We start from the raw sequence: 25,441 nt of genomic DNA on the forward strand, positions 1-25,441 counted from the left end.
ACATCAACATAGTACAGTAACACAGGGGTGCTCAACTCCAAGCTCCCCCCCCCCCCCAACAGGTCAGGTTTTAAGGATATCCCTGCTTCAGCACAGGTGGCTCAATCAGTGGCTCAGTCTTTGAGTGAGCCACTGATTGAGCCACATGTGCTGTAGCTGGGTTATCCTTAAAACGTGACCTGTTGAGGGGGCTGGAGTTGAGCACCCCTGCAGTAACAATACAAAAATGCATAGTTGGACGTACACTCTGCTACAAATGTAAAGATAAATTGGGGAAAAACCTCACTTGTATGTTGCACAAATTCTAAAAGTTTTAATACTCGCACACAAAAAAAAACAGAAAAGAGGTTAGTCACACACTACTATACATCATAATAATTTCAGAAACATTTCCAGGCCCCTGCCTTGCTTGAGAGAAGGGGCCATGGGTTCCAGCAGCATTGCTTAAATGATAATGTATAGCAGTGTGTGGCTAACCGCTTCTCTTCTGTTTTTAGAGACATGGACATTGCAGAATTATAGCAATCCCTGACCTTTTTGAAACATTGTTACTTCGCTTGAATTCCAACAGTTTGCAATAACTAAATCAGTGTTTGCATATCACTATGATTTTCCATCTTCACAGCATGCACTATATCAATCTACAGCAATATGACATTTTAGGGCCTGATGTCTTTATATAGCCTTTTGTCTGGTTTCTTATTTACCATTTTGCATTTCAAATAATAATAATATGTTATTGTATAGCGCTGCTGGTTTTACGTAGCGCTTTACAGAGACATTTTGCAGGCACAGGTCCCTGGGAGCTTACAATCTATGGTTTTTTTTATGCCCGAGATAAAGTGACCTGCCCAAGGTCACAAGGAGCCGACTAGGTTCCCCTGCATCAAACTCTGTGCCCGTCAGTGTCTTTACTCACTGAGCCACTCCTCCCCTCAGTAATAGGCAATCGCAAGACGTTTAGAAGTGTATAACTGTCATAGTTCAGTCTGAAGTGCTTGTAATTTTAACTGAAATACTAATTGTCATTAAACAGCCCCTCTTGTAAGAGCTGCACCTGATCTTAATTATATATTGCACAAGAAAGCATTTGTTTGTTATTAAGGCCTCGTCCAGGGTGGCGCTGGGCGGGCGCGCTCACGCTCGCCACGATGAGACACATTGCGACAATGTGTGTGGCCAGCGTGAGCGGGTGGGCGCGCCTGCTCGGCGCTTAGCTGCTTGCCGAGCAAGCAAATTTGAATTTGCTGCTCGCAAGCGCGTCACGTGAGTGCTTCACCCAAAGAGGGCGAACCAGAAGCGCGCACCTAGTCGGCCACGAATCGCCCGGCCGAGCATTGCGCAGAGCACGAGCACCAGCGCGCCCATTTCCTACCTGGCTGAGGCCTTACTTGTCACCAGTTTACTTGCTTACATTCTGCCTCTCCACCCACGGATGGGTATAGGCAACTTCCACGGAAAACTTCACTTTAAAAAGATCCCTGGAAGTTGTTTAGCTGGATATACCCAAGGGGGCGCCACGTGAAGGCAGGGTTGTCAATTGATAATGAGAAGCTCTATATTTGCATCAATTATCCTTGCCCCCCTCACCATTTTAACCTTGCACCTTATTTCACTTACCTCTTGTAATATGTTGAGTATAATTCTGGAGGATAAAGTTGAATAAAATACTTATTTAGGGAGGGGACAGAGTTTGGTTTGTTCATAACTATGTACAATTAAAGACAAAGTGAGTTGTGACTCAAGTGTTGGAAACGTGCGCACAGATGTTTAAAAGTATTATTTGCACAATTGTGGGATTTCACTAGCTCTGCAAATATATAATATCCCTAATTGCTGAATTTTCCAATGCTTTTGTGATATGTTGTATTGTATTGTATGTCTTTATTTATATAGCGCCATAAATGTACATAGCGCTTCACAGTAGTAATACATATCATATAAATAATAAATAACAGATCATGGGAATAAGTGCTTCAGACATACTGTAAAAGTAACATTAAGGAAGGAGTCCCTGCTCCGAGGAGCTTACAATTTAATTGGTAGGTAGGGAGAACGTACAGAGACAGTAGGAGGGAATACTAGTAAGTGCGTCTGCAGGGGCCAAGCTTTATGTGTCATGTGTCCATGATTATCCAGTGCTACTCATATGCTTCTTTAAGCAGATGTGTCTTCAGGTGAGTCTTAAAGGTGGATAGCGAGGGGGCTAGTCGGGTATTGAGGGGAAGGGCATTCCAGAGGTGTGGGGCAGAAAGTGAGAAAGGTTTAAGGCGGGAGAGAGCTTTAGATACAAAGGGGGCAGAAAGAAGACATCCTTGAGAAGAACGCAAGAGTCGGGATGGTGCATAGCGAGAAATTAGGCCTGAGATGTAAGGAGGGGCAGAAGAATGTAAAGCTTTAAAAGTGAGCAGGAGAATTGAGTGTGAGATACGTGATTTAATCGGAAGCCAGGAGAGGGATTTCATGAGGGGAGATGCTGAGACAGATCTAGGAAAGAGTAGAGTGATTCTGGCAGCAGCGTTTAGGATAGATTGTAGGGGAGACAGGTGAGAGGTAGGAAGGCCGGACAGCAGGAGGTTACAGTAATCGAGACGTGAGAGAATGAGGGCCTGAGTCAGAGTTTTAGCAGTTGAGTAACAGAGGAAAGGGCGTATCTTTGTGATATTGCGGAGGAAAAAGCGACAAGTTTTAGAAACGTTTTGAATATGAGAGGAGAATGAGAGAGAGGAATCAAGTGTAACCCCTAGGCAGCGTGCTTGGGCTACTGGGTGAATGATCGTATTTCTAATAGCAATGTGGAAGGAGGTAGTAGGGCCAGGTTTGGGAGGAAGTATAAGGAGCTCTGTTTTTGCCATGTTAAGTTTCAGTCTGCGGATAGCCATCCAGGATGATATTCCAGAGAGGCATTCAGAAACTTTGGTCTGTATAGCAGGTGTAAGGTCAGGGGTTGAAAGGTAAATTTGTGTGTCGTCAGCATAGAGGTGATATTTAAACCCAAAAGATGTGATTAGGTCACCTAGAGAGAGTGTGTAGAGAGAAAAGAGAAGGGGTCCCAGGACAGAGCCCTGGGGTACCCCCACAGAGAGATCAATAGAGGAGGAGGAGGTGTTAGCAAAAGAGACACTAAAGGTACGATGGGAGAGGTAAGAGGAGATCCAGGATAAAGCTTTGTTCCGAATACCAAGAGTATGGAGAATGTGAAGGAGAAGAGGGTGGTCCACGGTGTCGAATGCTGCCGAGAGGTCGAGTAATATGAGCAGAGTGTAATGACCTCTGTCTTTGGCAGAGTGGAGGTCGTCAGTTATTTTAGTGAGGGCTGTTTCAGTAGAGTGAGCAGTTCGGAAGCCAGATTGTAGAGGGTCTAGGACAGAATAGGTGTTGAGAAAGTGTAGCAATCAAGAGAATACAAGACGTTCAAGGAGTTTGGAGGCAAAAGGCAGGAGGGAGACAGGTCGATAGTTAGGAGGGTCAAGCTTGCTGTTTTTGAGTAATGGTATAACGGTTGCATGCTTGAAGGATGATGGAAAGGTACCAGAGTAGAGGGAAGAGTTAAAGATCTGTGTGAGCATAGGGATTATAGAAGGAGCAAGAGGTTTTAGGAGATGGGAGGGAATGGGATCAAGAGGGCAAGTGGTAGAGGGAGAAGAGGAGATCAGCAGTGATACATCCTCCTCCGAGATAGCGGAAAAAAGAGTCAAGAAAGGCAGGAGGAGAGTTGGGAAGCATTGTGGGATGGGAGGAGGTAACAGATGGGATGTTCTGCCGTATGGACTCCACCTTTTCCTTAAAAAAGTCAGCAAAGTCCTGAGGTGAGATGGAGGAAGAAGAGGAGGCAGCTGAGGGTGGTCTGAGTAGAGAGTCAAAGACAGAAAAGAGACGGCGTGGGTTAGAATTGTGTGTGTTGATTAGTGATGAAAAGTAGGTTTGTTTAGCCTGAGAGAGGGCAGAGTTGAAACAGGATAGCATAAATTTGTAGTGAATGAAGTCTGCGAGCGTTTGAGATTTCCTCCAGAGGCGTTCAGAGGAACGAGTGGAGGAACGCAGCATGCGTGTGTGGGAGTTTAGCCAGGGTCTGGGGTTAGAAGGGCGAGGACGGCAGAGAGAAAGCGGGGCATGAAGATCAAGAGAGGAAGATAAGGCAGAGTTGTAGTTCCTGACCAGGTTGTCAGGGTCTGAAGCAGAACTGAGAGAGGAGAGGGAGGAGCGTAAAGTGGAATCAAGAGCTGGTAGGTTAATAGAGCGCAGGTTTCTGCAAAAACGAGGGCGAGATGGAGATGGAGAGAAGCGAGAGAGAGAAAATGAGATGTGATGGTCAGAGAGAGGAAAAGGGGAAATGGAGAAGTCAGAGAGAGAGAAGTTTTTAGTGAAAACCAGGTCTAGGTAGTGTCCATCCTTGTGGATGCAATACATTCAAATTAGTAGACTGTTTTTAGCGGGCAAATATTTTTTTCAGATCACTGTTTGCTTGTGAAAATTAATTGAATAAATCAGCACCCTGGCTTTGTATGCATATTGCATCACGCGGTCTAGGTGAGAGAAGTTTGTTCAAATCCCTGCTGCTTATTTTATAACTTGCAAGAGAGTGTATTAGGGTCAAGACTGAAGTAAAAGGGATGAAGTTTAAAGCAGCAGTTCTTGTCCAAACCTTCTCTCTGGCATGAAATCAAACCCCTTACTCCTAATTAGCAACATACCCGGATCTATAGAAAAGTGAATTGACTTGGGCATTTGTCTAACTTTAAAATTAGTTTCTAGTGATGAGCTTCAAATTTGAATGTCTTTAAATTTTGCTCGCAAAATTTTTTACTCTGGTATTTTCCCATTGTTCACAGATTTTATTGCTTTTGCGTAATCTTCTGATGAGATGCATGTTACATACTTTTATCATTTCTTGTTCATCTATGCCGTGTTATCTGTGTTCTTGTAGAAGTCTCCAGGAACTTTATTGCTACATGTTTTACCAAATCTACTCTTGCCATTTCGACAGGGAGAGAGAATTTTAATAAAGTACCTAGTGACTTGTATACCCCCCCCCCCCCCCCCCCAAGCATTCGTGTATACAGCACGTGGAGAGCTGCGTGTGAACAAACTCTGGTTACAGTATACCCGAGTGCTGAAAAATATGCTTAATTAAATTCAATATGCAAAGTATATCCAAATTCAATTGTCAAATGTCCCTCTCCCACTTCACCCCATTAAAAGTCAACACAATGTTGCTCTACAATAATGCTATGCGTATGCTAATGAGAAACACTGGCCTGTGTTTTTGCATCTAATTTAGCTTTGTGGATAAGCTAGAACACGATCTGCTGTTTAAACTCTTGATAGGATTTATAACTATAAATAACTACTTGCTGATTGACCTTTCAAAGAATATTCAGTGCTGTGGTGAAAATCAGTGTTGGTGTGCGGTCATCTCTTAAGTTTTTTGGCTAAATATAAATCGCAGTTATTCATTGCAAACTATTTTGGGGGAATTTGTAATCACCACTGTTGCTTAGCAGTGGTTTTGAACCTCTTTATATCTATATCTATAGCAAGAATGTTCAGGGCACTCAATGGGAAAAAGTAAAAGGAAAAAACTTATCTGATCAGTCGTGGTGCTCACATTGCATCCAGGATCACCATCCAGCAACAATAAATAGATAAATACCCAATATCAAAGAATCTGGAGCACTCACAAATTCCAAAAATACAATTTAATGAAGTAACACAGGCATCAGGGGGTAATCTCAGAAAAAAGAAGCAACGTTTTGGACCTTACGGTCCTTTCTCAAGCTCCCCCAGGGACCGTAAGGTACGAAACGTTGCTTCTTTTTTCTGTGATTACCCCCTGATGCCTGTGTTATGTAAAAGCTGTAAAAATGTTACAACAAAGATTCAATAACAAAAAAGACGGTGCAAAACAGCGCTTCAAACAGTCATAAAATAACCCCTAATAGGAAAAAGGTGGAATATAAAATATAACAACACTGGCAGCCGGACAAATACTGACAGTACAGTCAGTCAAAAATGCATAAGAAAAAAAGAGAATTACCGGCGCCAAAAAATTAAATTAAATGTCCATTATATGAAGTCCAAACCATACAATGTGAAGTCCAATTGTAGTCCTTGAATGAACAGATATTATGCAAGTGAACTGTTGATTCTCATCAAGAAGCAGTGCAATATGTGAAAGAAAAAGAAAAGAAACAGATTATGGTGCAGTATGCCAATCAATGCAGACTTCAAAACATATAGACTAACAACACAAAACAAACATGACAGACTATCGACCACACAAGCCAGGCTATAAACTAAAATAAAAAGCTATTTATTAACAACTAATGCTGGATACTGGGTATATGTTTTGAAGTCTGCATTGATTGGCATACTGCACCATAATCTGTTTCTTTTCTTTTTCTTTCACATATTGCACTGCTTCTTGATGAGAATCAACAGTTCACTTGCATAATATCTGTTCATTCAAGGACTACAATTGGACTTCACATTGTATGGTTTGGACTTCATATAATTGACATTTAATTTAATTTTTTGGCGCTGGTATTTCTCTTTTTTTCTTCTACATCAAAGATTCAGTTATCAAATGAGTTTATTCAGAGTGCACACAGTGGAGACAGCTTCAAAACAGAAAGCTCTCTCCCAGATAACACGGTATGCCATATATTTATACCCTAAAACCTAAAGCTCCACCCTTTATGGGGGGGCTTGCACGTCACTAAATATTACCTCATTTTGTAATATATAATACTAAAGCTGATGTCATTTTGTAATAATACTGATGTAAGCTAAAAATCATTATGGGGTTAAATGTGATGTCAGTTCTGCCACTTGGCACATTGTATGAGAAACTGAGCTTATCTTAGACTACTAACGAGGCTTTCTCATAACTTCTGGCCTGTTTACACTTTCAATTTGACGCTGATTGGATGAGGAAAGATCAATAAAGTCAGCTAGGAGCGAAAACATTCCATTCTCTCTTTCACACAGATTTCTTCACATAGAATGATGACATTAAAACTCACAAAGACAAGACAAGATGGCGGACTAAAATAGTCAAACAAAATGGCTGCTTTGACCCTAATGCTGTTACGTCAGACTCCCTAATGTCTCAACTTCGTCAGTTACTTCATTAAATTGTATTTTTTGAATTTGTGAGTGCTCCAGATTCTTTGATATAGTATGTATGTATGTAATTAATTAATTAAAACAGAGCAATCCCATCAAAGTGAAATGGTATGGTGCCTGTCCTGTAGAAATAAACAGAAAGAAGTCAACCCTAGCAAGAGAAGACAAAGGACAGCACTCAAGGATAAATGGCAACAAAAAAACCTGTATTCAGATGGTACAGCACAAACAAGACCAACGTTTCGGTCCTTGTAGGACCTTCCTCAGTGTAGTGCTGCCCTGAGGAAGGTCCTACAAGGACCGAAACGTTGGTCTTGTTTGTGCTGTACCATCTGAATACGGGTTTTTGTGTTGCCATTTATCCTTAAGTGCTGTCCTTTGTCTTCTCTTGCTAGGGTTGACTTCTTTCTCTCTCTCTCTATCTATCTATCTCTATCTCTCATCAAAGAATCTGAACCCTAGAATTATTTTGTGACATTCTGAGGAACCCCAACCCTCTCTAATAGCGCGTCCGAGATCAGATGCATTGTAAATACTTCTGTATTTGGTAAAATCTTCAAAGGACCTGAAAATTGCAGGGAACCGTCTAGGGGAATGCAAGTATTCCTAGGAACCCCGGTTGAAAAACACTGGCCTATAGCCAAGGGTTAACATTAGGAGCAGTATATGTGCTGTGTGTGAGCTACAGTGCAGTTTAAACCCAGTTAGTGGGATAAAAAGTGTGTGTATGCACACATTTCCCACTCTTATTGCTGTAGCCACGGTTATCAAACTAGTTAAGGAAAATTAAAGCAAACATGATTTTTGATAGTCGGACAGGGTGCGTCATACAGAAGTTATGGCCCTGCACTTAAGGCAGTATTTTATTCCAAATCCTGCTTGTTTTTGTTTTGTTTGTTTTTTATAAATCTGTTGTGTAGTATTAGATAAGACTTACTGCATTTCTCCCCCTCCCCCCCCCCCCCCCACAAACACTCTGTATGCCCCTTTTAATGATTTTTAATATATTAAGTGTCCTTGGGCAACCATTTAGGAAGCCACACCACTTCTTCTTTTGGAATAGGCATCCATAGTGCATGTACTGAAAACAAACCTACAATTCCCACGCTCCTGGGAATCACATTGCATGAGAGAACAGATCGATCGTCAGTTTGGATAAGTGATTTCCAACCCTTTTTTGTTTGGAGGAACACTTGAAGTATTTCGAAAAATCTCGGGGAACCCATATCTGGCTGACACATATTAGGTTCGACAGGGGTCAGTAACAACATTTCACACCTCACGAGCCACCTCTATTTCTCACCCTCTACCCATGTATTTCTCTCCCATCCATCTCACTAACTCTCCCCCTTCCCACCATGTATTTATCCCTTGCGTCTCACTCTTACTCCCTCTTTTCCTCACTCCCTCCTGCCCCCCTCTCTTCTCTCACTCGCCCCTACCAATTACCCCACTCTCACTCAATCTACCCTACAAAATACATTTCAAAAAACCCCACCCCTAAGGGGGGAGGGGGTCTGTGGTCCATAGGTGGAACCCCTGAGACTGCCTCAAGGAGCCCCAGGGTTCCACGGAACCCTGGTTGGGAATCACTGGTTTAGATAATTGCATTGCCACAAGAAACGACTGCATTTATCAAGATAAAAAAAGGAGCATTTCCTCATGCCCATAAGTGGAGACAAGCAAAATTCTGGTTCTGAAATGAGGGCCGCCCTGCCCTGTATCCAATCAACCCCTTTTATTCTTTCAATAGGTGGAAATGTCTGTTTAGAACTATGTAAAGGAAATGGTGTTCTGTAATACCCAGCGCAATCACACTTGGACCACTTTTTATGTTGCTGTATCCAAGTTTCCAACACTGGTAATTAATTTAATTTTAAAGCATATTCGATTGCTCTTCATAGCCCATAATCCGTCGCTAACGTGTTGGCAGGGAGAGCTATTTCCATTTCTAATTACAGAGCCGTACTCATTAAGGGACATGGCTTCGCTTTGCATGGACCACACTTGTTTACCGGTTACCCAGGAAACATTGCCTATTACTTTGGCACCTATAAAATGCTCAATTAATAAACTCCAGGTTAACCCTTGTATCACTGCCGCCCGATGCTACTTACTATTATTCGAGTTTGCAGGTCTTAGTCCTTGGGTAAACCATATAATGCTCTTTTATTGGGCTAATTTGATATAGTAGGTTGAAAGTCCAATAGGAAAATCTGGGGCTCGAAAGTGTTCAAACAACAAAAGAGACTGTTGAGGTCTCTTTAGAACTTGAATGTGATTATATATAAGGATATGATCAGGCCCATAAATATTGTATGGAGTATAAATGTGGGGGTATCCAGTAACAGAAAATGTGATGAGTGAGGCCAAGCAGGCGTTATCTTACTAAGAGTATGCAGCATCCAGGAAAGTGAATGAGTGGCGCCCCCTGTTGTCTTCTGTATCCTTATGGCACTTTGTATAGCCCCCCTGAACATCCGCACACCACCTCTCTCACCGGATTAGGTAGATGACTGCTGCACGGAGTCAGATGTACCCTGATTCCTACTTATGTTCAGGGCCTGATCGTTGTCCTCTGGTGTGCTGTCCGCGGTGGTTAGATAGAACAAAAAAAAATGGAAAGACTGCGACGCACAAGCGAGTTGAATAAGGAGGATGACATCCTCATCGCGGGTGCGTCGCAGTCTTTCCATTGTTTGTTAATTTGATATAGTGAAGCAGGATGGTGTAAATTGGTGCCCACACTTTAATTTAATTTTTCTTGCAGAAAACGTCAAGGGGCAGTACATCTCTCCGTTCCATGATATTCCTTTGTACGCGGATGAAACAAAGGTGAGTAGTGTAACCACTTCGGGGCACTGTGTGTGTGTGTGTGTGTGTGTGTGTGTGTGTGTCATTAGCTCGTGTCACTGCGACTTTCTCTGAATTCTAATTGGGCAAGATACTCATTTTATAGTTATATTGACCAAGACACTGTTTTTCAGCTCCTCAAGTCCCATCCAATTTCTCTCTTTTCTTGGGTAAGAGGATGAGTGGTATTTATTATTGTTATTCCCATTTGCTAATTATGTATAAAGTCATTGACTTAGCCACCTCTGCTGACATAGGGGTATCATTAAAACCTGGCCTGTTGGTGGCCCTTGAGGACTGGAGTTGGCTACTCCTTAACTACAAAATCAGGCTGTTCTGATCCTTTTAGCAACAACTTGGTTCAGGTTATATTTGTATAACATTTTTGATTTCTCCTTTGTCTGCTTAGTCGCTTCATGTTGGTCGTACATCTCTATTAACATGCCGTATAGTGGAATTGGATGTATTGGGAAGAGAAATGCTGTTGGTTTATTATGAGGTCCCAAATAAATGGCTGGTGGTGCTATGCAGCTCTCTGTTTCGGAATGAGGCCGAACATTTCAGTGGTTCATTGACGCTTCCCGTAACGCTCTTGCACTAAAACCAGTGCATTACAGCAAAGTAATCTGTGGTTAAGGGTTGCTGTAAAGATCAATTGATCTATTAAGAAATAAATTGTCCCCTTTTTTTTCCCACCCAGACAGTGCTGCAAAAGTTGTGTAATAGGGCAGGCATAAGCGTCTAGGGATCCATGTTAAAATGGATACAAAGCAATAAGTGAGTGTCAATGTTCCTTTGCATGTCGTTACTCAGAATCCCTAGCTGCAGTGGAAGTGTATACAGAAAGATTATGGCCGAAGACAGGTTTGTAGACCTGTCGGAGACGTGAATGTGCTCACAAGTGTTGATTTTTTTTTTTTTTTTTTTTAAAAAAAAAAAAATTTGTTGTTAAATCTTTGTTGTTATATTAAACCATAAACTGGAAAAGCACAATATGCAATATAAAATAAATGCTGCTTTTGTTAAGGGCTACTTTGTATCGAAAGGCTGACTGAGTAAGAATGCTGAACACTTGCCAATTAGGACAAGTTAAAACATTTTCTAGAAGACTTATTTTTAGAGCTTTTTAAAAAAAAAATCATAATTCTCAAAATGAACGTATATAAAAATGTCATAAATGTTCAAAATATGGAAAAAAAATATGGCCAATCTGTGGAAAACGAATAAACCAAATAAGTGGAACCACACCTTTTTAATCTTAACACTAAATTTTTGACCCAGTTTCTGTGATTAATTCTTTGTGCTGCTAATTTTGCCCAAATGTTCTTTATACAGAACAATAAAGGTATGCTATCGCAGTCACTGCAGGGTGATAAAAATAGTAACTGTTTAAGAAGACACATGGCAGAAAGTGGTGTTGGTCATGTAAGGGTCATAAATCAAGCTACCGTAGGACAGTTTAACTGGCCAGGGGCCTTTCTGATAAAGGATACGGACTTTGATATGTCAACTTGTTTGATTTAAAAAGTCACAAGACAGGGATGAGCTTGGTACATTGGTGATGAATTCCTACATACAGCAAGATAAAGGTTTCAGTGCTTTGTCACATGTTCTGTGCACACCTTGGTTAGAGCAGAAAAACATGTGGGGAAAAAAAATCCATTCTGATTAGATAATATGTACTGCATTTTTATTAGTAACGCTAAATGCCATTTGTAACAAGTTATTTTTTTTTTTTAAAGCATAGTTTTGTTTTCTATAGCAGGGTTTAGCACATCTCCCCAGCAGTGCAAGATCTTGCATCACTTTCCTGTTTGTGATAACTTGTTGCCAATATTCCCAGCAGTTTGAGCTGTAAACTGTAAAAATAGATAATGTAATATAAGGATACATTGTAGCTGCTGAGTTACATTGACTAAAGCAGGTATTGTTGGTCACACCGGATTTTTTTTTTACACATTTATAACCAGAGCACCAAATGATTGCCAGCTTAGGTAAGAATGTAGAATTATACATAGTCGCATGCTTGACATATACAAATAAGAAAGAAATAAAGAGAAATTTAGTATTACTGCTTTAATGCCATGTGAACCCAAGGAAATTTACACCCAAGATCGGTATGTTGTAGACGTGGTGCCGGACTGAGGGAGTAGCTTTCCCCCGGGCACGTCGCCCCTCCCAACATCACATGGCGAAGCTTTGCCATGAAAACATGACGTCCCATTGTCATGGAAACGCGTCACCGCAGAACGCTGAGAGGAGGCGGCAAAAGGTGAGTGCGCGAACATCGACCTCTGTTCCATCTTTAAATGTCAGAGTCCTGTGCAGCTTCGTCAATGTCGAAGGACATTTAAAGATGGCGTGTCAGAGCGGTAGGCGCTGGAGTAGCTGCAGCAGAAAGGAACATTGACAAGAGCGCTCGACCACACGGGACATTGACAGAGCTCCATCAATGTCCCATGTGGCCACGTCTCACGCTTCCGCCACTTCTACGCGCCATCTTTAAATGTCCCTCGACATTGACGAGGCTGCGCAGGACTTGGACATCTAAAGATGGGGTCGGAGCTTTCAGCGCCCCTCTGCGGTTGGCTCCAAGGACAAGTGCCTGCCCAGCTTGCCCCTTAATCCGGCACTGTGTAGGCATCATCAGTATTCTGTAGTTTTCAACAATGGAAAGAAAGAAAGAAAAGTGTCCTGTATCAGTTTGCAAATGAGACATGTGACAGTGGGGGATTTTAGTCAAATTTTTTTTTTTTTTTACTCCCCATAACTTACTTTGTGTCCAAATGTTTCTTGCAATTTTGATTTCTAATTTTTAATTTTTTTTTAATTTTATAGAAAATGTAAAGTATGCCACATATAAGGTTGTGCTAATTATCTCTACAAAAGCCTCTAACAATTGATAATTTCTGAGAAGCTGTGAACAAACCGAGCCTGATGACTGTATAAGCTGTTGGGTCGTGCTGCTGACTCCTGTGCAGTTCTCAATACACCTTGATTTTCCTGTTTTTTACCCTCATGACCGGTATTACCGGCAATGCAACATTTGTCAAAGAAATGGACCAGTGCTTTGAATGCACATGAATTCCAGCAACTGTTGTATTTAAATCACATCACAAGTGGGTGTGTGGTGTGTGTGGTGTGTGTGGGTGTGGTTATATGTATTTAAATATGACATTCCCTTACAATAATTCTTGTCCGTGAGAAACAATATGGCCACTGGGGTCAGTTTCACTCTGGTTACCAATAGGAAGCTGTGACGTCATTTAGCGATGGCATTGCTGCTTCCAGTTGGATGACCTCACAACCATCTTTGTTTTTCCTTGCACCTACTGGCAAAAAGGAGCATTAAGTGCTGCGGTTCAGCTCTAGAGGACACCCTGGTTTATTGAAGGTTAAAAAAAAAACTATTTGAATCTGCAATGTGAGAATCTAATTACTTTTAAGGAATAAAGCTGACCAATTGAAGTGTCGCAATCATTGAAGCTAGAAACACTGGGTTAGGTGGTTCTGGGTTGGTGTGGTTTACGGTGGCCCAAGATAAGGGTGAAAGCCATTGGGGACTTTCACGCCTTGTATATAAAGGTGCATACGGTCTTACTGTAGCGGTCTATTGTATTTTGTAGAGCTTGGACGCAGACATGCTATGCAAGTACTGTGCAAAAGGTTGTTTGGCTAATATGACTCGACTTTTCCATTATCTTTACATTGTGGATCTCCTAATCGCACTGGTTTTCAAATTGTATCACTTTGCGTAGTTTGAACTTATTGATTGCAAAGCTTGCTTTGATAAACAGGACCTCTGCCCAACATGAAATCAATAATGCAGAGCAGCAGAGACCACGGTTAGAAATGCGATGCTTTAGTATTCAGTTCAGAACTTTCTTGCGTCTTGTTTTTTAAAAAGGCTGTAAATCCTTCTGCTAAATAATAGCAGCGTAATCATTTGAATGCAGGGCTAGTCAATCATTTTCTTGCTCTATGATGCCTGTTGTGAGATTGCCCACAGTTATCTAGACACCTTATTTTCAAGTATAGTGTCTTATTTCCTTAACAACAAATGTACATTTTCGAACTCTAAGGTGAAATCAATATTTGTAATAAAATCCTTTTGTACCTCCTCCGAAATGTACAATTGGAAAGCGAATGGAGTGATATAGCAGAGACTTTCAGATACATCAAGAGTATGAATGGGGTGCAGGATGGAGGGGTTTTTAATTTGAAAGAGGAATGCCAGAAGAACAAAAAGCTATATATGCTTGTCTCGTGCTGCTTTATACTATTCTTTTATAGGTTTTGGATCTGCCGGTATAGACTCATATTTACTAAGCAGGGTTCTACCATAAGACCTATTCTGCCACTGGAAAGTGTCTTGGGGGGGGGGGGGAGGGGGGTGGTTTAAAGCAGACTTGTGAACATGGGGGGTAACGGAGCTGTCAAGGGGGGGGGTATTGCTGTGAACAGGGGAGAAAGAGAGGGGGAGCGAGAACATTAAATCCCGGGCAACGCCGGGTATAACAGCTAGTATTTACTAAGCAGGGTTCTACCATAAGACATATTCTGCCACTGGAAAGTTTCTTCTGGCAGAAGACTGCTTGGTAATTATGGGCCATAGTCTCGATGTTAACCTGCTCCTATTAGTGACAAGTCCGTAAAAGGGACCAACGATATTCTCATTTATTTGTAAAGCTCCAACATGTTCCGTAGCGTGGTACAATGGGGATACAGAGATTTTCTCATTACACAAGCTGTTACATACAAATAAGGACAAACGGATACAAAGGTAATGCCGGCCCTGCTCCGGAGAGCTTGCAATCTAGAAGGAATAAGGGGCAATGTTGAAACAAAAGACGTGGCTGCTCATTGTCGGGTGGAGTATGCTTCATGATGGGTTATGGTGTAGCCACACAGCTGGTCCCATTAAGGTTTGAGGGTGGTTTTGCGTAGCGTGAAGATTGGTCCCCATTACTGATTTTGGATCGCCAGGCTGGGATTTCTAACAACCATCCTGGTTGTTTAAATATGTAACTCCTTGAGTGGAGTAAATACAATCTATTTTCAACAGATATTGCAGTTTTAACACCTAAAAAAATGTGTGACATGTTTAAAAGCAGCACTACTGGGGACACGTATTTTATTTCTTTTAAATAGATTTAAAGCTGCATTTCAGGCTCCCTTTTTTTTTTTTATTTTTTTTTTTTAAACTTCAATAATTTAATGTGGGCAATCTCTACTTACCTAAAAAAACTGCATAGCTGCCGGTCAATTCGTTCTCCGTCTATTGATCGGCAAAGTTTGGCGACATCTTTAAATATGGGAAATGTAAATCGTTGCTATAGGAACAAGCATGCTTGTTAAAATAGAATACAAGAAAATTGGTCTTTCAAAGTTGTTTTTTTTTTTTTTAAATAGAAAATGCTAAAAGTATTTTTTCTTACTACAGAACTGATTTATTAAAAATGTCATTACAACTGCAGGACATGTTGCCAAATGGAAATAAACCTTTAAAAATAAAACATTTTGCTGCCTGAATGAAGTACTGTATGTGATGGAGGAGCCCAATGAAATTAACTTCATACATTTCTGTGCCAGCTTCTCTTCAGATTTTAAATACTTTTCAATGTCTTGTTGTACTGATGGGATTTCTGAGCTGTGTTCATCTTAAAATTACAATGTTTACCCACCACTGCAGCGTGATAAAAATACATCAGGACTAAACCCAATTTGCAGCTACCAATTTAGCCATAATGAAAGGATTGTCTTTTTTTCTTTTTTTTTTTGGCTGTGGTGTGAGCATGAAAGGCTATGTATAGTAAATAATGTGTTTTTATGTGTAGATCAAATGAAAAAATGTGATGCACACATCAACGGGAGACTCTTCCAACCACAAATTCCTTTGGTTCAGTACGAGCTCTGTCTGATGTTGGCTAAGACAAAGCTAGACATGTTGGCCCATATTTACTATACTGTGCTATTACACAAGAAATCTTTCAGCACCAGAGATCCCTTTCGGCTTGTTAATGTAAAGGATGATATATATGTAACGGGTATTCCCCCACCCAATCGCATATAGTGAGCGTGCGTGGGGAACCTAATGTTACCATGTGTGGTGCTTTGCCTGTGAGGCTCACAGGGGGCCTAAGCCTCCGCCATGGGGAACCTGGGGCACGTATAATAATAGGAGTAACCTCGTACTCGGTGCAGCGCCTCCACCTGCGATGGCTCCCACCAGAGGGGGAGTGGTTCTCACAGGACAATATGTATATATCACACACACAGCATGTAAAACAACCAATAACTTTACTAGTGCAAACGTACTTATTCATATATCAACAGGTGTCCCTCTCTAGAGGAGACACTACTACTGCGTCTCGCAGGACGCTCCCACCTCCACCGGATGATACCATTCCGTGTCAAGTAACCACACACAATATGTCCCCCACCCTTCAAGTGAGATATGTATGTGTGACTGCGCAGCCACTAGGTCCTGTATGAATAGGTGCTATAGTTTGTGCACTTGCTGGTTACCTGCCGAGCACTCCGGTGCCCGGGCCTGCCAAGGAACTTCACAAAGGATCCGAGGACTGCTGAATACAGGAACTACCGTCCGGGGCGATCCCACCCGGATGGCTGCTGCAGCGGAGGTCTGAGCCCAAACCTCTGGATGGACGTGCAGCGTCCGCTGGGTCCCTAACTGACTCTGGCTAGTAAAGAGCAGGGTCCCTAACCTGGGGCCTGTCCCTGAAACACTCAAAGCTACTGGTGGCTCAGGGCTATCTGGGGCCTAGGGGGCTGCTGGCCTAGTGCAGGGAGTCACTGACTCCTGCACCCTACCTCCTTCCCCCTAACTGCTCCTGACGCTGACTGACTAACGTGCTCAGAGCCCGCGAAATTTATTTAATCTCCTCTGACAGGAGATGCTGTAGCCCTATTGGCTCCCTAGGGTCATGTGGGGAGCTCCTTAGGCTCATGGGATATGTAGTCCCTCTCTAGAGCCCTCTGCTGATTGGCTGCCTCTCGCGCGCTTGTCTTGCGCATGCGCGAGCTTCCCTGCTGGCCACCGCACCGAGATCTTCACTGCGCACGTGCGAACACATAGGAAATGGCGGCGCCCTGCTGCCCTGCTTCGGGAGCACCGGGAGCCCTCGCAACGCGATCGCGGCCCTAGCAACCGGCCGCGCGCGTCCCCGGCAACCCCCCAAAGCAGGATCCTGACCGCCCCCGCGATCGCCAGCAAGGTGAGGGGGGGGGGGGTGACAGCCAGAGGGGGACCTGGCTACATATATTTGCTCTACAGTAAATCCTTTTTCAGTGTTTTTACAACATCAGGGAAATAATGTCGGGTGTTGCTAATATCGACAGCTTTATGGTCATAAGAGAAGTGCAGCAGCTCACTGTTATACAGTAGGAATTAAATGGTGTTAACACCAAACACATATACAGAGACCGGAAAAGCAAATGTATGTCTCCTGACATTACAAATCCTTACCCAGAAAGGCACCCATTCTTTCGGTGTTTACTGTATCAGCCTGTGCTCTTTATCTCGCTTTGTCCAATGACTCACTATATTGCGAAGGTGCAGACCTTTTATGAGACGCTGCGATGGGACATGACATCGCAGGATTTTAGAAATCAGGTTATTTTATCGAAAAAGAATTGTAGGAATTAAAATGTAACCCCACAGACACATTGTGGACTTGCTTAAATTTGAACAGGTAGGTTGGGTCAGCTTGAATCCGACAGCCAATAGGAAGCTCTGATGTCATTGGAAGAGACAAATCGCAACGTTCTATTGGTTGACTGCAGTCATATATTTTTTAAAAAAAATTTTTTTAAGAGCAGAAACGTGATCCACTTGCATGGCAAAAATAAAAATAGAGTGGGTGCAGGTCCCGCTTGGAGTAACGGGGTTCAGTGGAGTGATTTTTTAGGCAAAAAAAAGGTATAAATTGAGCAGCACAGATCGCTGTGCTAAACTATAGCACTTAATTTCCTGCCATAACCATTTAACCCATTACACACAATGGGGACCGATGTACTGAGTGTCGCAGACTTCTTTTTCTATCGCCGAATTGGTGCGTGTCTAACTATTTAAATTGCGCTTGTGTGCGCCTATGTACTAACCTCCAATTTCTACAGATATGAATGGTATGTACTAAAGAATGTTTCTGTGCCAAAAAAAGGAGACTTGCGTTAAAATCGTCCACCACGTTCAACTCTGTGTTATTCCTAAAAGACTTAATAGTGTTAGCGCAGAATTAAGAATTTGGGTTGCTATGCATCAAAACAAAACATTTATTGGCACTGAATGGGATGTTTCTTTACATAGATTACCAGGATGGGTATTAGAAGTAATATTACACTAATAATTATTTACAAATACTAAAATGTATTACAAGTTTGATGCAGAGGGTTTCTGAAGCTGAACTATTAATTTCAGCTCCGGGGACCCCCTGCTTCCAGAGATACTTAAATCATTAGCGGTGCTGGTATCCCTGCAAGCAGAGAAATTGTGTGCCTAACATAATGGCAGTTTAAATGTCACACAGGCTAATAGGAAGCAGTGATATCTGGTGTGGCTTCCTATTATCGACAGAAGCGGGGAGTCCCCAGAGCTGAATCAACAAGGTTCAGCTTCGTAAACCCCCCTGCTTCAATCTTGTAATAAAAAAATAACGGCAAAAAAGTATGCATATACATTTAAAGTTGATTGACACTTTGTATTAAAAAAAAAAAAAAATCTTTAGCCTATGTTTTTTGGCAATAAGACTGTGAGTCCTCATAAGACCAAGGTAAATTGTTAGATTTGCTCTGTTTGCAAAGTAAATACAGTATGAAGCATTCATTAGCCAAGCGGATAAGCATAAGTTCCGATATTCATTTTACGCAAGATACAGATGGGTAGAACAGCTGCTCTAAATGGGACAATACTTTTTAAGGAAACTATTATTCCGATAAAGTATGTATGCATGTGTTGTTAGTATTATTATCATCTTCTACTTGGGAATAAACTTTTTTATAATCTGAACATAATTTGTGTACTTTGCTTGTCTCTGTTTATAGAAGTTTTATGTAGCTTCTGTTGCTGCTACCTGTCTGCTTTCTCCCATCACACACACTAGACATTGCAAATGATTTATTGCTTTCAATCCTTCCCTCCCCCAAACGCTCACAATTGCCATATTGCGTCATATATATTTTGGGGGTGTTTTTGCTAGTTTCATAATCATCATTTTGCTAGGTTTCATATGATTTTTCTTTCATTTGTCATGTACTAAATATTTATTTTTCATGTTTACAGAACATATTTAACATGGTAGTGGAAGTCCCGAGATGGACCAATGCGAAAATGGAGGTAATGATATATATTTTTTAAATAATCGGGTAGTGGGTTGAGAATTTTCTGCCTTGATTGTTCTTGGAAGATGTTGTTAAAGGTATGTGTATGAACAGTGGATATCCTACTTAGCAACTTTTTTTCCAAGAATTCTCCTTTTAAAGATGGACTTCTAACTGAAATGACTAGCACGGTATGATACTAAACTCCTTCTGCCCTAGAAACAAAAATAGGGTGATGGCGGTCACAGCAATTGGAGTTCAGCCAAGGGTGAATAAAATAAAATCAGCTTTAATGGTTTACATGCTGCACATCACAGAAAAAAAACAGACGCGTTTCGTCCCGGGATGGGACTTTATCAAAGAGTGCTTATGACTTTATACTACATATACTAATAGTGAGTTATTATCCATTTAGCACCATATATGTGACTCTGGTAGCATCAGTTATATTGGGGTTATTCCCTCTTTTTTTTCTACTATCCTTCTGCCCTAGGGTGACAGGAACTCGTTCAAACCAATGCTTTGCTGGCACCACTGTCACTGAAAGGGTTAGTGGAAGACTACACCCTTGTTAAAGTTGCCTCCAAATACTATACAAATGCGTATATAACTACCCGGTGCCTAGTTATTTTATAATAAAAATGATTTAGAAATCATCTTGGCTTTGTCATTTCATTGAAGTTTAATTGTTTGTTATTCTGACTTCTGCATCTGCTGGAAAAGCACAAATCTGCCTTCCTTCCCACTGCTATGAAGAATCCGGGGCAGGGGAGGGAAATGTGGGTGCAATTTAGTTGGGGGCTGTTGCAGATGACACAGCAATCTAGGATTATTATTGAGTATAATGGGTTTTTTTTTTTTGACCAGTCTTGCATTTACATTACCCTAAATTACATCACAAGACGCATACAGTTGTCTATACTCACTTCTTCTGTATTTTACTGGTCATTATTTAAGTAAAAATAATTTGAATTCATTTTCTGTTACTTTATCAAAGATGGTTAATTACCACAGCCAGAAAAAGAATACTGTATTCTGTTTGTGATAACATTTAAAGCAGCAATTTTAGGACAAATGTTGGGGGGGGGGGGGTGTTTAGTGGCTGAGGTGCTTATTCAATAAGCTTTGAATCCTCCTCTTGAGAGAGTTCCAGTTGAATGGAGTTCACAGTTCTAGGCCCAATGTTGCAGTTCTTTTTGGATGAAATGATACAGGACACAGAGCTTTTCAAAACCTCACAGGTCTCTTCAAGTCTTTGTCTACAGTAGATGTAAGGAAGAGACCCGTGAAGCTTTAAAGCAACAATTCCACCTGAAGCCTATACGAGTTTAGCTCGTATAATGTTAGCATCTTGCTCCCTGCGCATGTCCATCTTTTGTTTGTTTTTTGTTCGTGTTTTAAATAAATAAAAAAAAGTACTATTTTCCCATTGCGAACTTCTGCAGTTCCCATGGTAACCTTCAGAGGGTAATGAGCACTGGGGAAAATGTTAACCTCACAGACACTTCATATGTTGTAAAAATAAAACCCGCCTTGGAAAGGGCAAAAAGAGCTCGTTTAAAGTAACTAGAAATAAAAACAAGTGTTCAGCACCGACTGCTGCTTTAAGTGAACTGTACACTACAATTCCATCTGTGGAGAAGTTTTATTATTGATCCCCCTGCAATAAATCTGCATTAGAGTGGAGCCCGTGTCTTCACCACGTGTAGAATTTTTAGAGCCATATTATTATGTCGCCGTGTTCTATATAGATCGAATCCCTCACTCCCCCCCGCCCCCCTTTGTATTCGCAGATTGCCACAAAAGATCCTCTGAACCCAATCAAACAAGATGTGAAGAAAGGCAAGCTACGCTATGTCGCCAATGTGTTCCCTCACAAGGGTTATATCTGGAACTACGGGGCCCTCCCACAGGTACTGAAACCACACGTTACTCATGCAGTGTACAAGTGCAATCCCGCTTCAGATCACATTGAACTTCTAAAGCAATTCCAGCTGCTTGTTTTAAACAACTCATGCCCCTCGCACCCCAATACCATAATTGCTCTATTTTCAACTCCGGGGATCCCCCTGACTCCTGAAATCCTTGCCACTGAACACCCGAGTGTTTTAGCTGCCTCCGTGTGATGCAGGGCATTTGAGGCCGCAAATGTGCCCCGCGTGACGCAGGAGATCTAAAAGACAGGAGGTAACGGCGGTACCTGTACCAGTAAGTGTCTACCGGAGGGTCCTCAAAGCCAAAAATAATGCGCTTCCTGGTTCCCATCCTGCAAAAAAAAAAAAAAAAAAAAGTGGTTGGAAACAGGGGATTGCTGCTTAAGGGCGGTTTCAATGGTTTCTTTAAAAAAAACTAGTATTTATATATCTTTAAAGCAGGGGTGGACAACTTCAGTCCTCAATAGCCTGCAACAGATCAGGTTTTCAGGATATCTATGCTTCAGCACAGGTGGCTTAATCCGTGACTGTTAGGACTGAGCCACCTGTGCTGAAGCGGGGGTATCCTGATAAACTGATGTGCTGGTGGCCCTTGAGGACTGGGGTTGCTGCCACCCCTGCTTTAAAGTGTTTCATGTGCCCAGTACTCTGAGGCTTTGGCACACTACAGACTTTGAATGGGGTTTAAGCATGGTCTGTCTGCTTTTGTTTTAGATCATCTTGTACTAGTTACAAAGCATATGTAGTAAAAAAAGAAAAAAAAATTACCTCCTGACAGAAAATGGGAAAACCTAAATTAGTTTTAAGTATATGGTAAAAAAAAAGTGTGGTGCGGTGTGTGTGATTTATGCCAGAAAATCTCAAAGTAATCTTATAATCATGCAAATGACTATTTGTTCTTCTGCTTCAAATAACCTTATTTTGTGAAAAATGTTGCCCCACCAGCATTACACGTTTTTCCTTTGAGGTCTATATTTTCAGATGCTATTTTGGATCTTAAAATGATTTATTTACCTGTGCCCTGTTTAGGGTTATTTGCTTCCTTTTTCTTGCAAGGCTGCTTTGCCCAACACAGAGAGTGCCTTACACAGTGATATAGGTGTACTCGGTGCTAATAACAAAATTCTTCTCCTCGCTTTCGAGGCTATACTTTTTCTGCCCCTCCTTACATCTCGGCCTTAATTTCTTGCTACACACTTGCTAGACACTTGCGTTCTTCTCCAGGATGTCTTCTGTCTACCCTTTTTCTCCTCTTCCTCTACCGCCTAAAACCTTTCTCACTCACTGCCCCACACCTCTGGAATGCCCTTCACCCAATATCTGACTAGCACCCTTTCTATCCACCTTTAGGACCTTTTCTTAAAACTCACCTCTTTAACGGAGCATATATGGAGCTCTGTGGCTGATGCTCTACACCACGGGTGTGCGCAAACTGGGGGGTGCGAAATTTTTCAGGTGGTGGTGCTCTTCCCCTAGGCATTTAAATTAAATGCTGGGGATCGCTTGACACCTCTGCAACTTCACTTAACTTCTCCGGCGGCTCGTCAAATGATGCTGCGGGGTCACGTTGCCATGGCACCGTGACGTCACATGACCCCATGGCGTCATTTGACACCAGAGACTTGGTGAGGGGAGAGTGCAGACAGGGGGAAAGTTTCCGCACCTGCTCTACACTACCTATATCGACCTTGACACCTTGCATACACCCTTGCCAGAACACCCGCCTATTGTCTCTCTCTGATATGGTCTTCCTACTCACCACTTAGATTGTAAGCTATTCTGGGCAGGGACACCTTTTTCCTATTGTTACTTTTTATGTCTCAAGCGCTTAGAACACATAATAATGGGAATATCATGCCACATGTATTACTGCTGTGAAGCGCTATTTAAATAAAGATAGACAAAAATGTGTACGTGCTCCAGAGCATAATGCATGTGGTTTGAGAGGGGAATTCCTAACCTGAAGAGCTTACCAAGGGTGCCTGAAGCAATACTATTAAATGTCAGTGCATTTACTTTTGCATTCTGGCCACATGCTTCAGGATTCAATTCTTGATATTCCTCTTTTGGAGAAGTGCTGATCTGTAACGAAGCCTAGATCACCGCAACTTTGTCATCTCTGCAGCACTTGTAGAACCCTTGTTTGTGTGCTCTTTGTAGTGAGGCTGTGGGGGTTAAAATATGGTTAGTACATAATCATTAAAACTGTAGCTAAACTGATACATGTGAGCGCGTTCCTTCTACTTATGCTGGAGCTGAAGTAGATCAGTGGGATTTAATTGTTAAAGGTACTTCCCCTTCAGGACCAAAATAAACTAATGGTAGTGACCTGATTAATGGGTTCAAATTGGCGATAGGCGCTTGTAACAGGGACTTAACATTGTTGAGAAAAAACTGTCTCTAAATCCAGAAGTGTGCTGGTTAATTGCGCAGGCAAACAACCAAACTCCACCTGGTTGATTTAAGACTGTTAGAAAATGCCTGTTCTGAGAAACAGGAACATTTCCTTAGCCCATAACTAGGGCTGACCAGAGGAACAGATGTCTTGAGCTGCAGAAGGACTGTATGCTGATAGCAAGACAAGGGGACCAGACCTCTATACCTGGACACAAACATTGCCATAGCACAAAAGGGTGCTGACACAGGAGAGGAGAGAGGCCTTCCCCTACAGCAAACAAATAAGAGACTTTCTTCTTGGACTGTTTATCTATATGTATATATGTTTGGGGTGGTAAGCAGCTTAGTTACCCATCCAGTTAGATAGGGCTGGAGTAAAATGTGTAGTGATTTCTCCAGTGGTGTAAGTTTTTCTTTTATGTTTGCAGTGTTTAAAGGAACAGGCACAATACAGCCTTATTTTAATTTCACCTTAAAAACTGTCTCAATTGCATACCTCTGCACACATCTCTTACGTATGGTGTCAGAAGTTGGGATGAGAGGTGGCCCTTGAAGTTTAAAGGGGCCCCGGAGGCTGCCTGCGAACTTTTTTTTTTTGTGTGTGTGTGTGTGTGCTTTTGCTTTCTTAAGTTTTTGCAAACAGCCTGAGCAACAAAAACAAAGTGTCACGTGCGACAGCGACCAGAACTAAAAGGCTACACATCCAGACAGGAAAACTGCACTGGAGAAAGCCACAATGCCAGAGTTGGACTGGGAGGACTGCGACAGACGGTGACCCAAACAAAGTACTGATGCTGGGACCAGAGTCTACTCCACCACTTGTGAAATAAAAAAATAACCCTGGGTATTTAAAATGGCTGCCCAGCTGAAGTCAAATACAGACTCTGCAAGAATGGGGAAAAAGTGTTCCTGGTGTAAAGAGCCCAGCCACATGGAGCAGTGTCCCTTAAGGCCTTATTCGGACGACGAGGGTGGCCCCAGAAAAAGGGCAGCAGCCAAAGCAATATTTTTTTATTTTTTTTTAAACGAGCCAAGGAACTGCAGCAGCAAGCAATGTGCTGTGGACACAAGGAAGGTACAGAGGTTTTTCTTGGCAGGTGCACATCTGGTATCACTAATGAGAAGGAATGTGTGCACAGTGCTACTGATGTTTCAGAATCTGCAAAAGTAAAGAAGACAAAGAAAAAGCCTACAGAAATGCCTGAGAGCTACAAACTCTACAAACAGTCTGCCCACCTGTAGGACTACCACAATTTGGGGTTCTAGTGAAGACAGAGAACAGCTGCAATAGCGCATCCCTAGGCCAGGAAGGAAAATACACCTGATACCGCCAAAATGGAGGACAAGATGTGGCATTCCTGTAATGAACCCTACCCCTCGGAAGAGTGGCCCTTCCAGTCATATGAAGATACGGATAAGGATAAAAACCTCTATTATGGGGAACCCGAACCGAGCCACACCCCAAGAATAGTAGGGGTGCCTGAACTTGGTACGTACCGAAAAGACCGCTCTCTATGATGATCAATGTGATCGGCAGGAGCAAGAACGGGAGCAGCAGATCACTGAATATCTCTACGCCAGCTAACACAACTGCAAGAAAAGCCTGGCGGATACAGTGAAACTACTGAAAGTTCAAATAAAGGAGACTCCAGTATCCTTGATGGGATGGAGTTGTCCAAAACAAAGGGGCAAAAAAAGAAAAGCAGTTTTTCACTTACCGTGGAAGGAACAGACACGGCCGCAGATCCCACGGAGAAAAAGGAAGTCCGAGATACCCTGCAGCCTAGAGA

The 25,441-nt window shown here is 42.1% G+C and overlaps 1 protein-coding gene across 1 annotated transcript in view; it reads left to right on the forward strand.

The window, feature by feature from the left end:
* PPA1 (inorganic pyrophosphatase 1) overlaps positions 1-25,441 on the forward strand; it is a 49,686-nt gene that overhangs the window by 1,232 nt on the left and 23,013 nt on the right. The window contains exons 2-4 of the mRNA XM_075610766.1: positions 9,899-9,963; positions 19,283-19,336; positions 21,114-21,233. Of these exons, the coding sequence (XP_075466881.1) occupies positions 9,899-9,963; positions 19,283-19,336; positions 21,114-21,233 (239 nt within the window). The remainder of the gene's footprint in view (positions 1-9,898; positions 9,964-19,282; positions 19,337-21,113; positions 21,234-25,441) is intronic.

This window comes from Ascaphus truei, chromosome 8 (assembly GCF_040206685.1).
Source record: "Ascaphus truei isolate aAscTru1 chromosome 8, aAscTru1.hap1, whole genome shotgun sequence".
Classification (NCBI taxonomy): domain Eukaryota; kingdom Metazoa; phylum Chordata; class Amphibia; order Anura; family Ascaphidae; genus Ascaphus; species Ascaphus truei.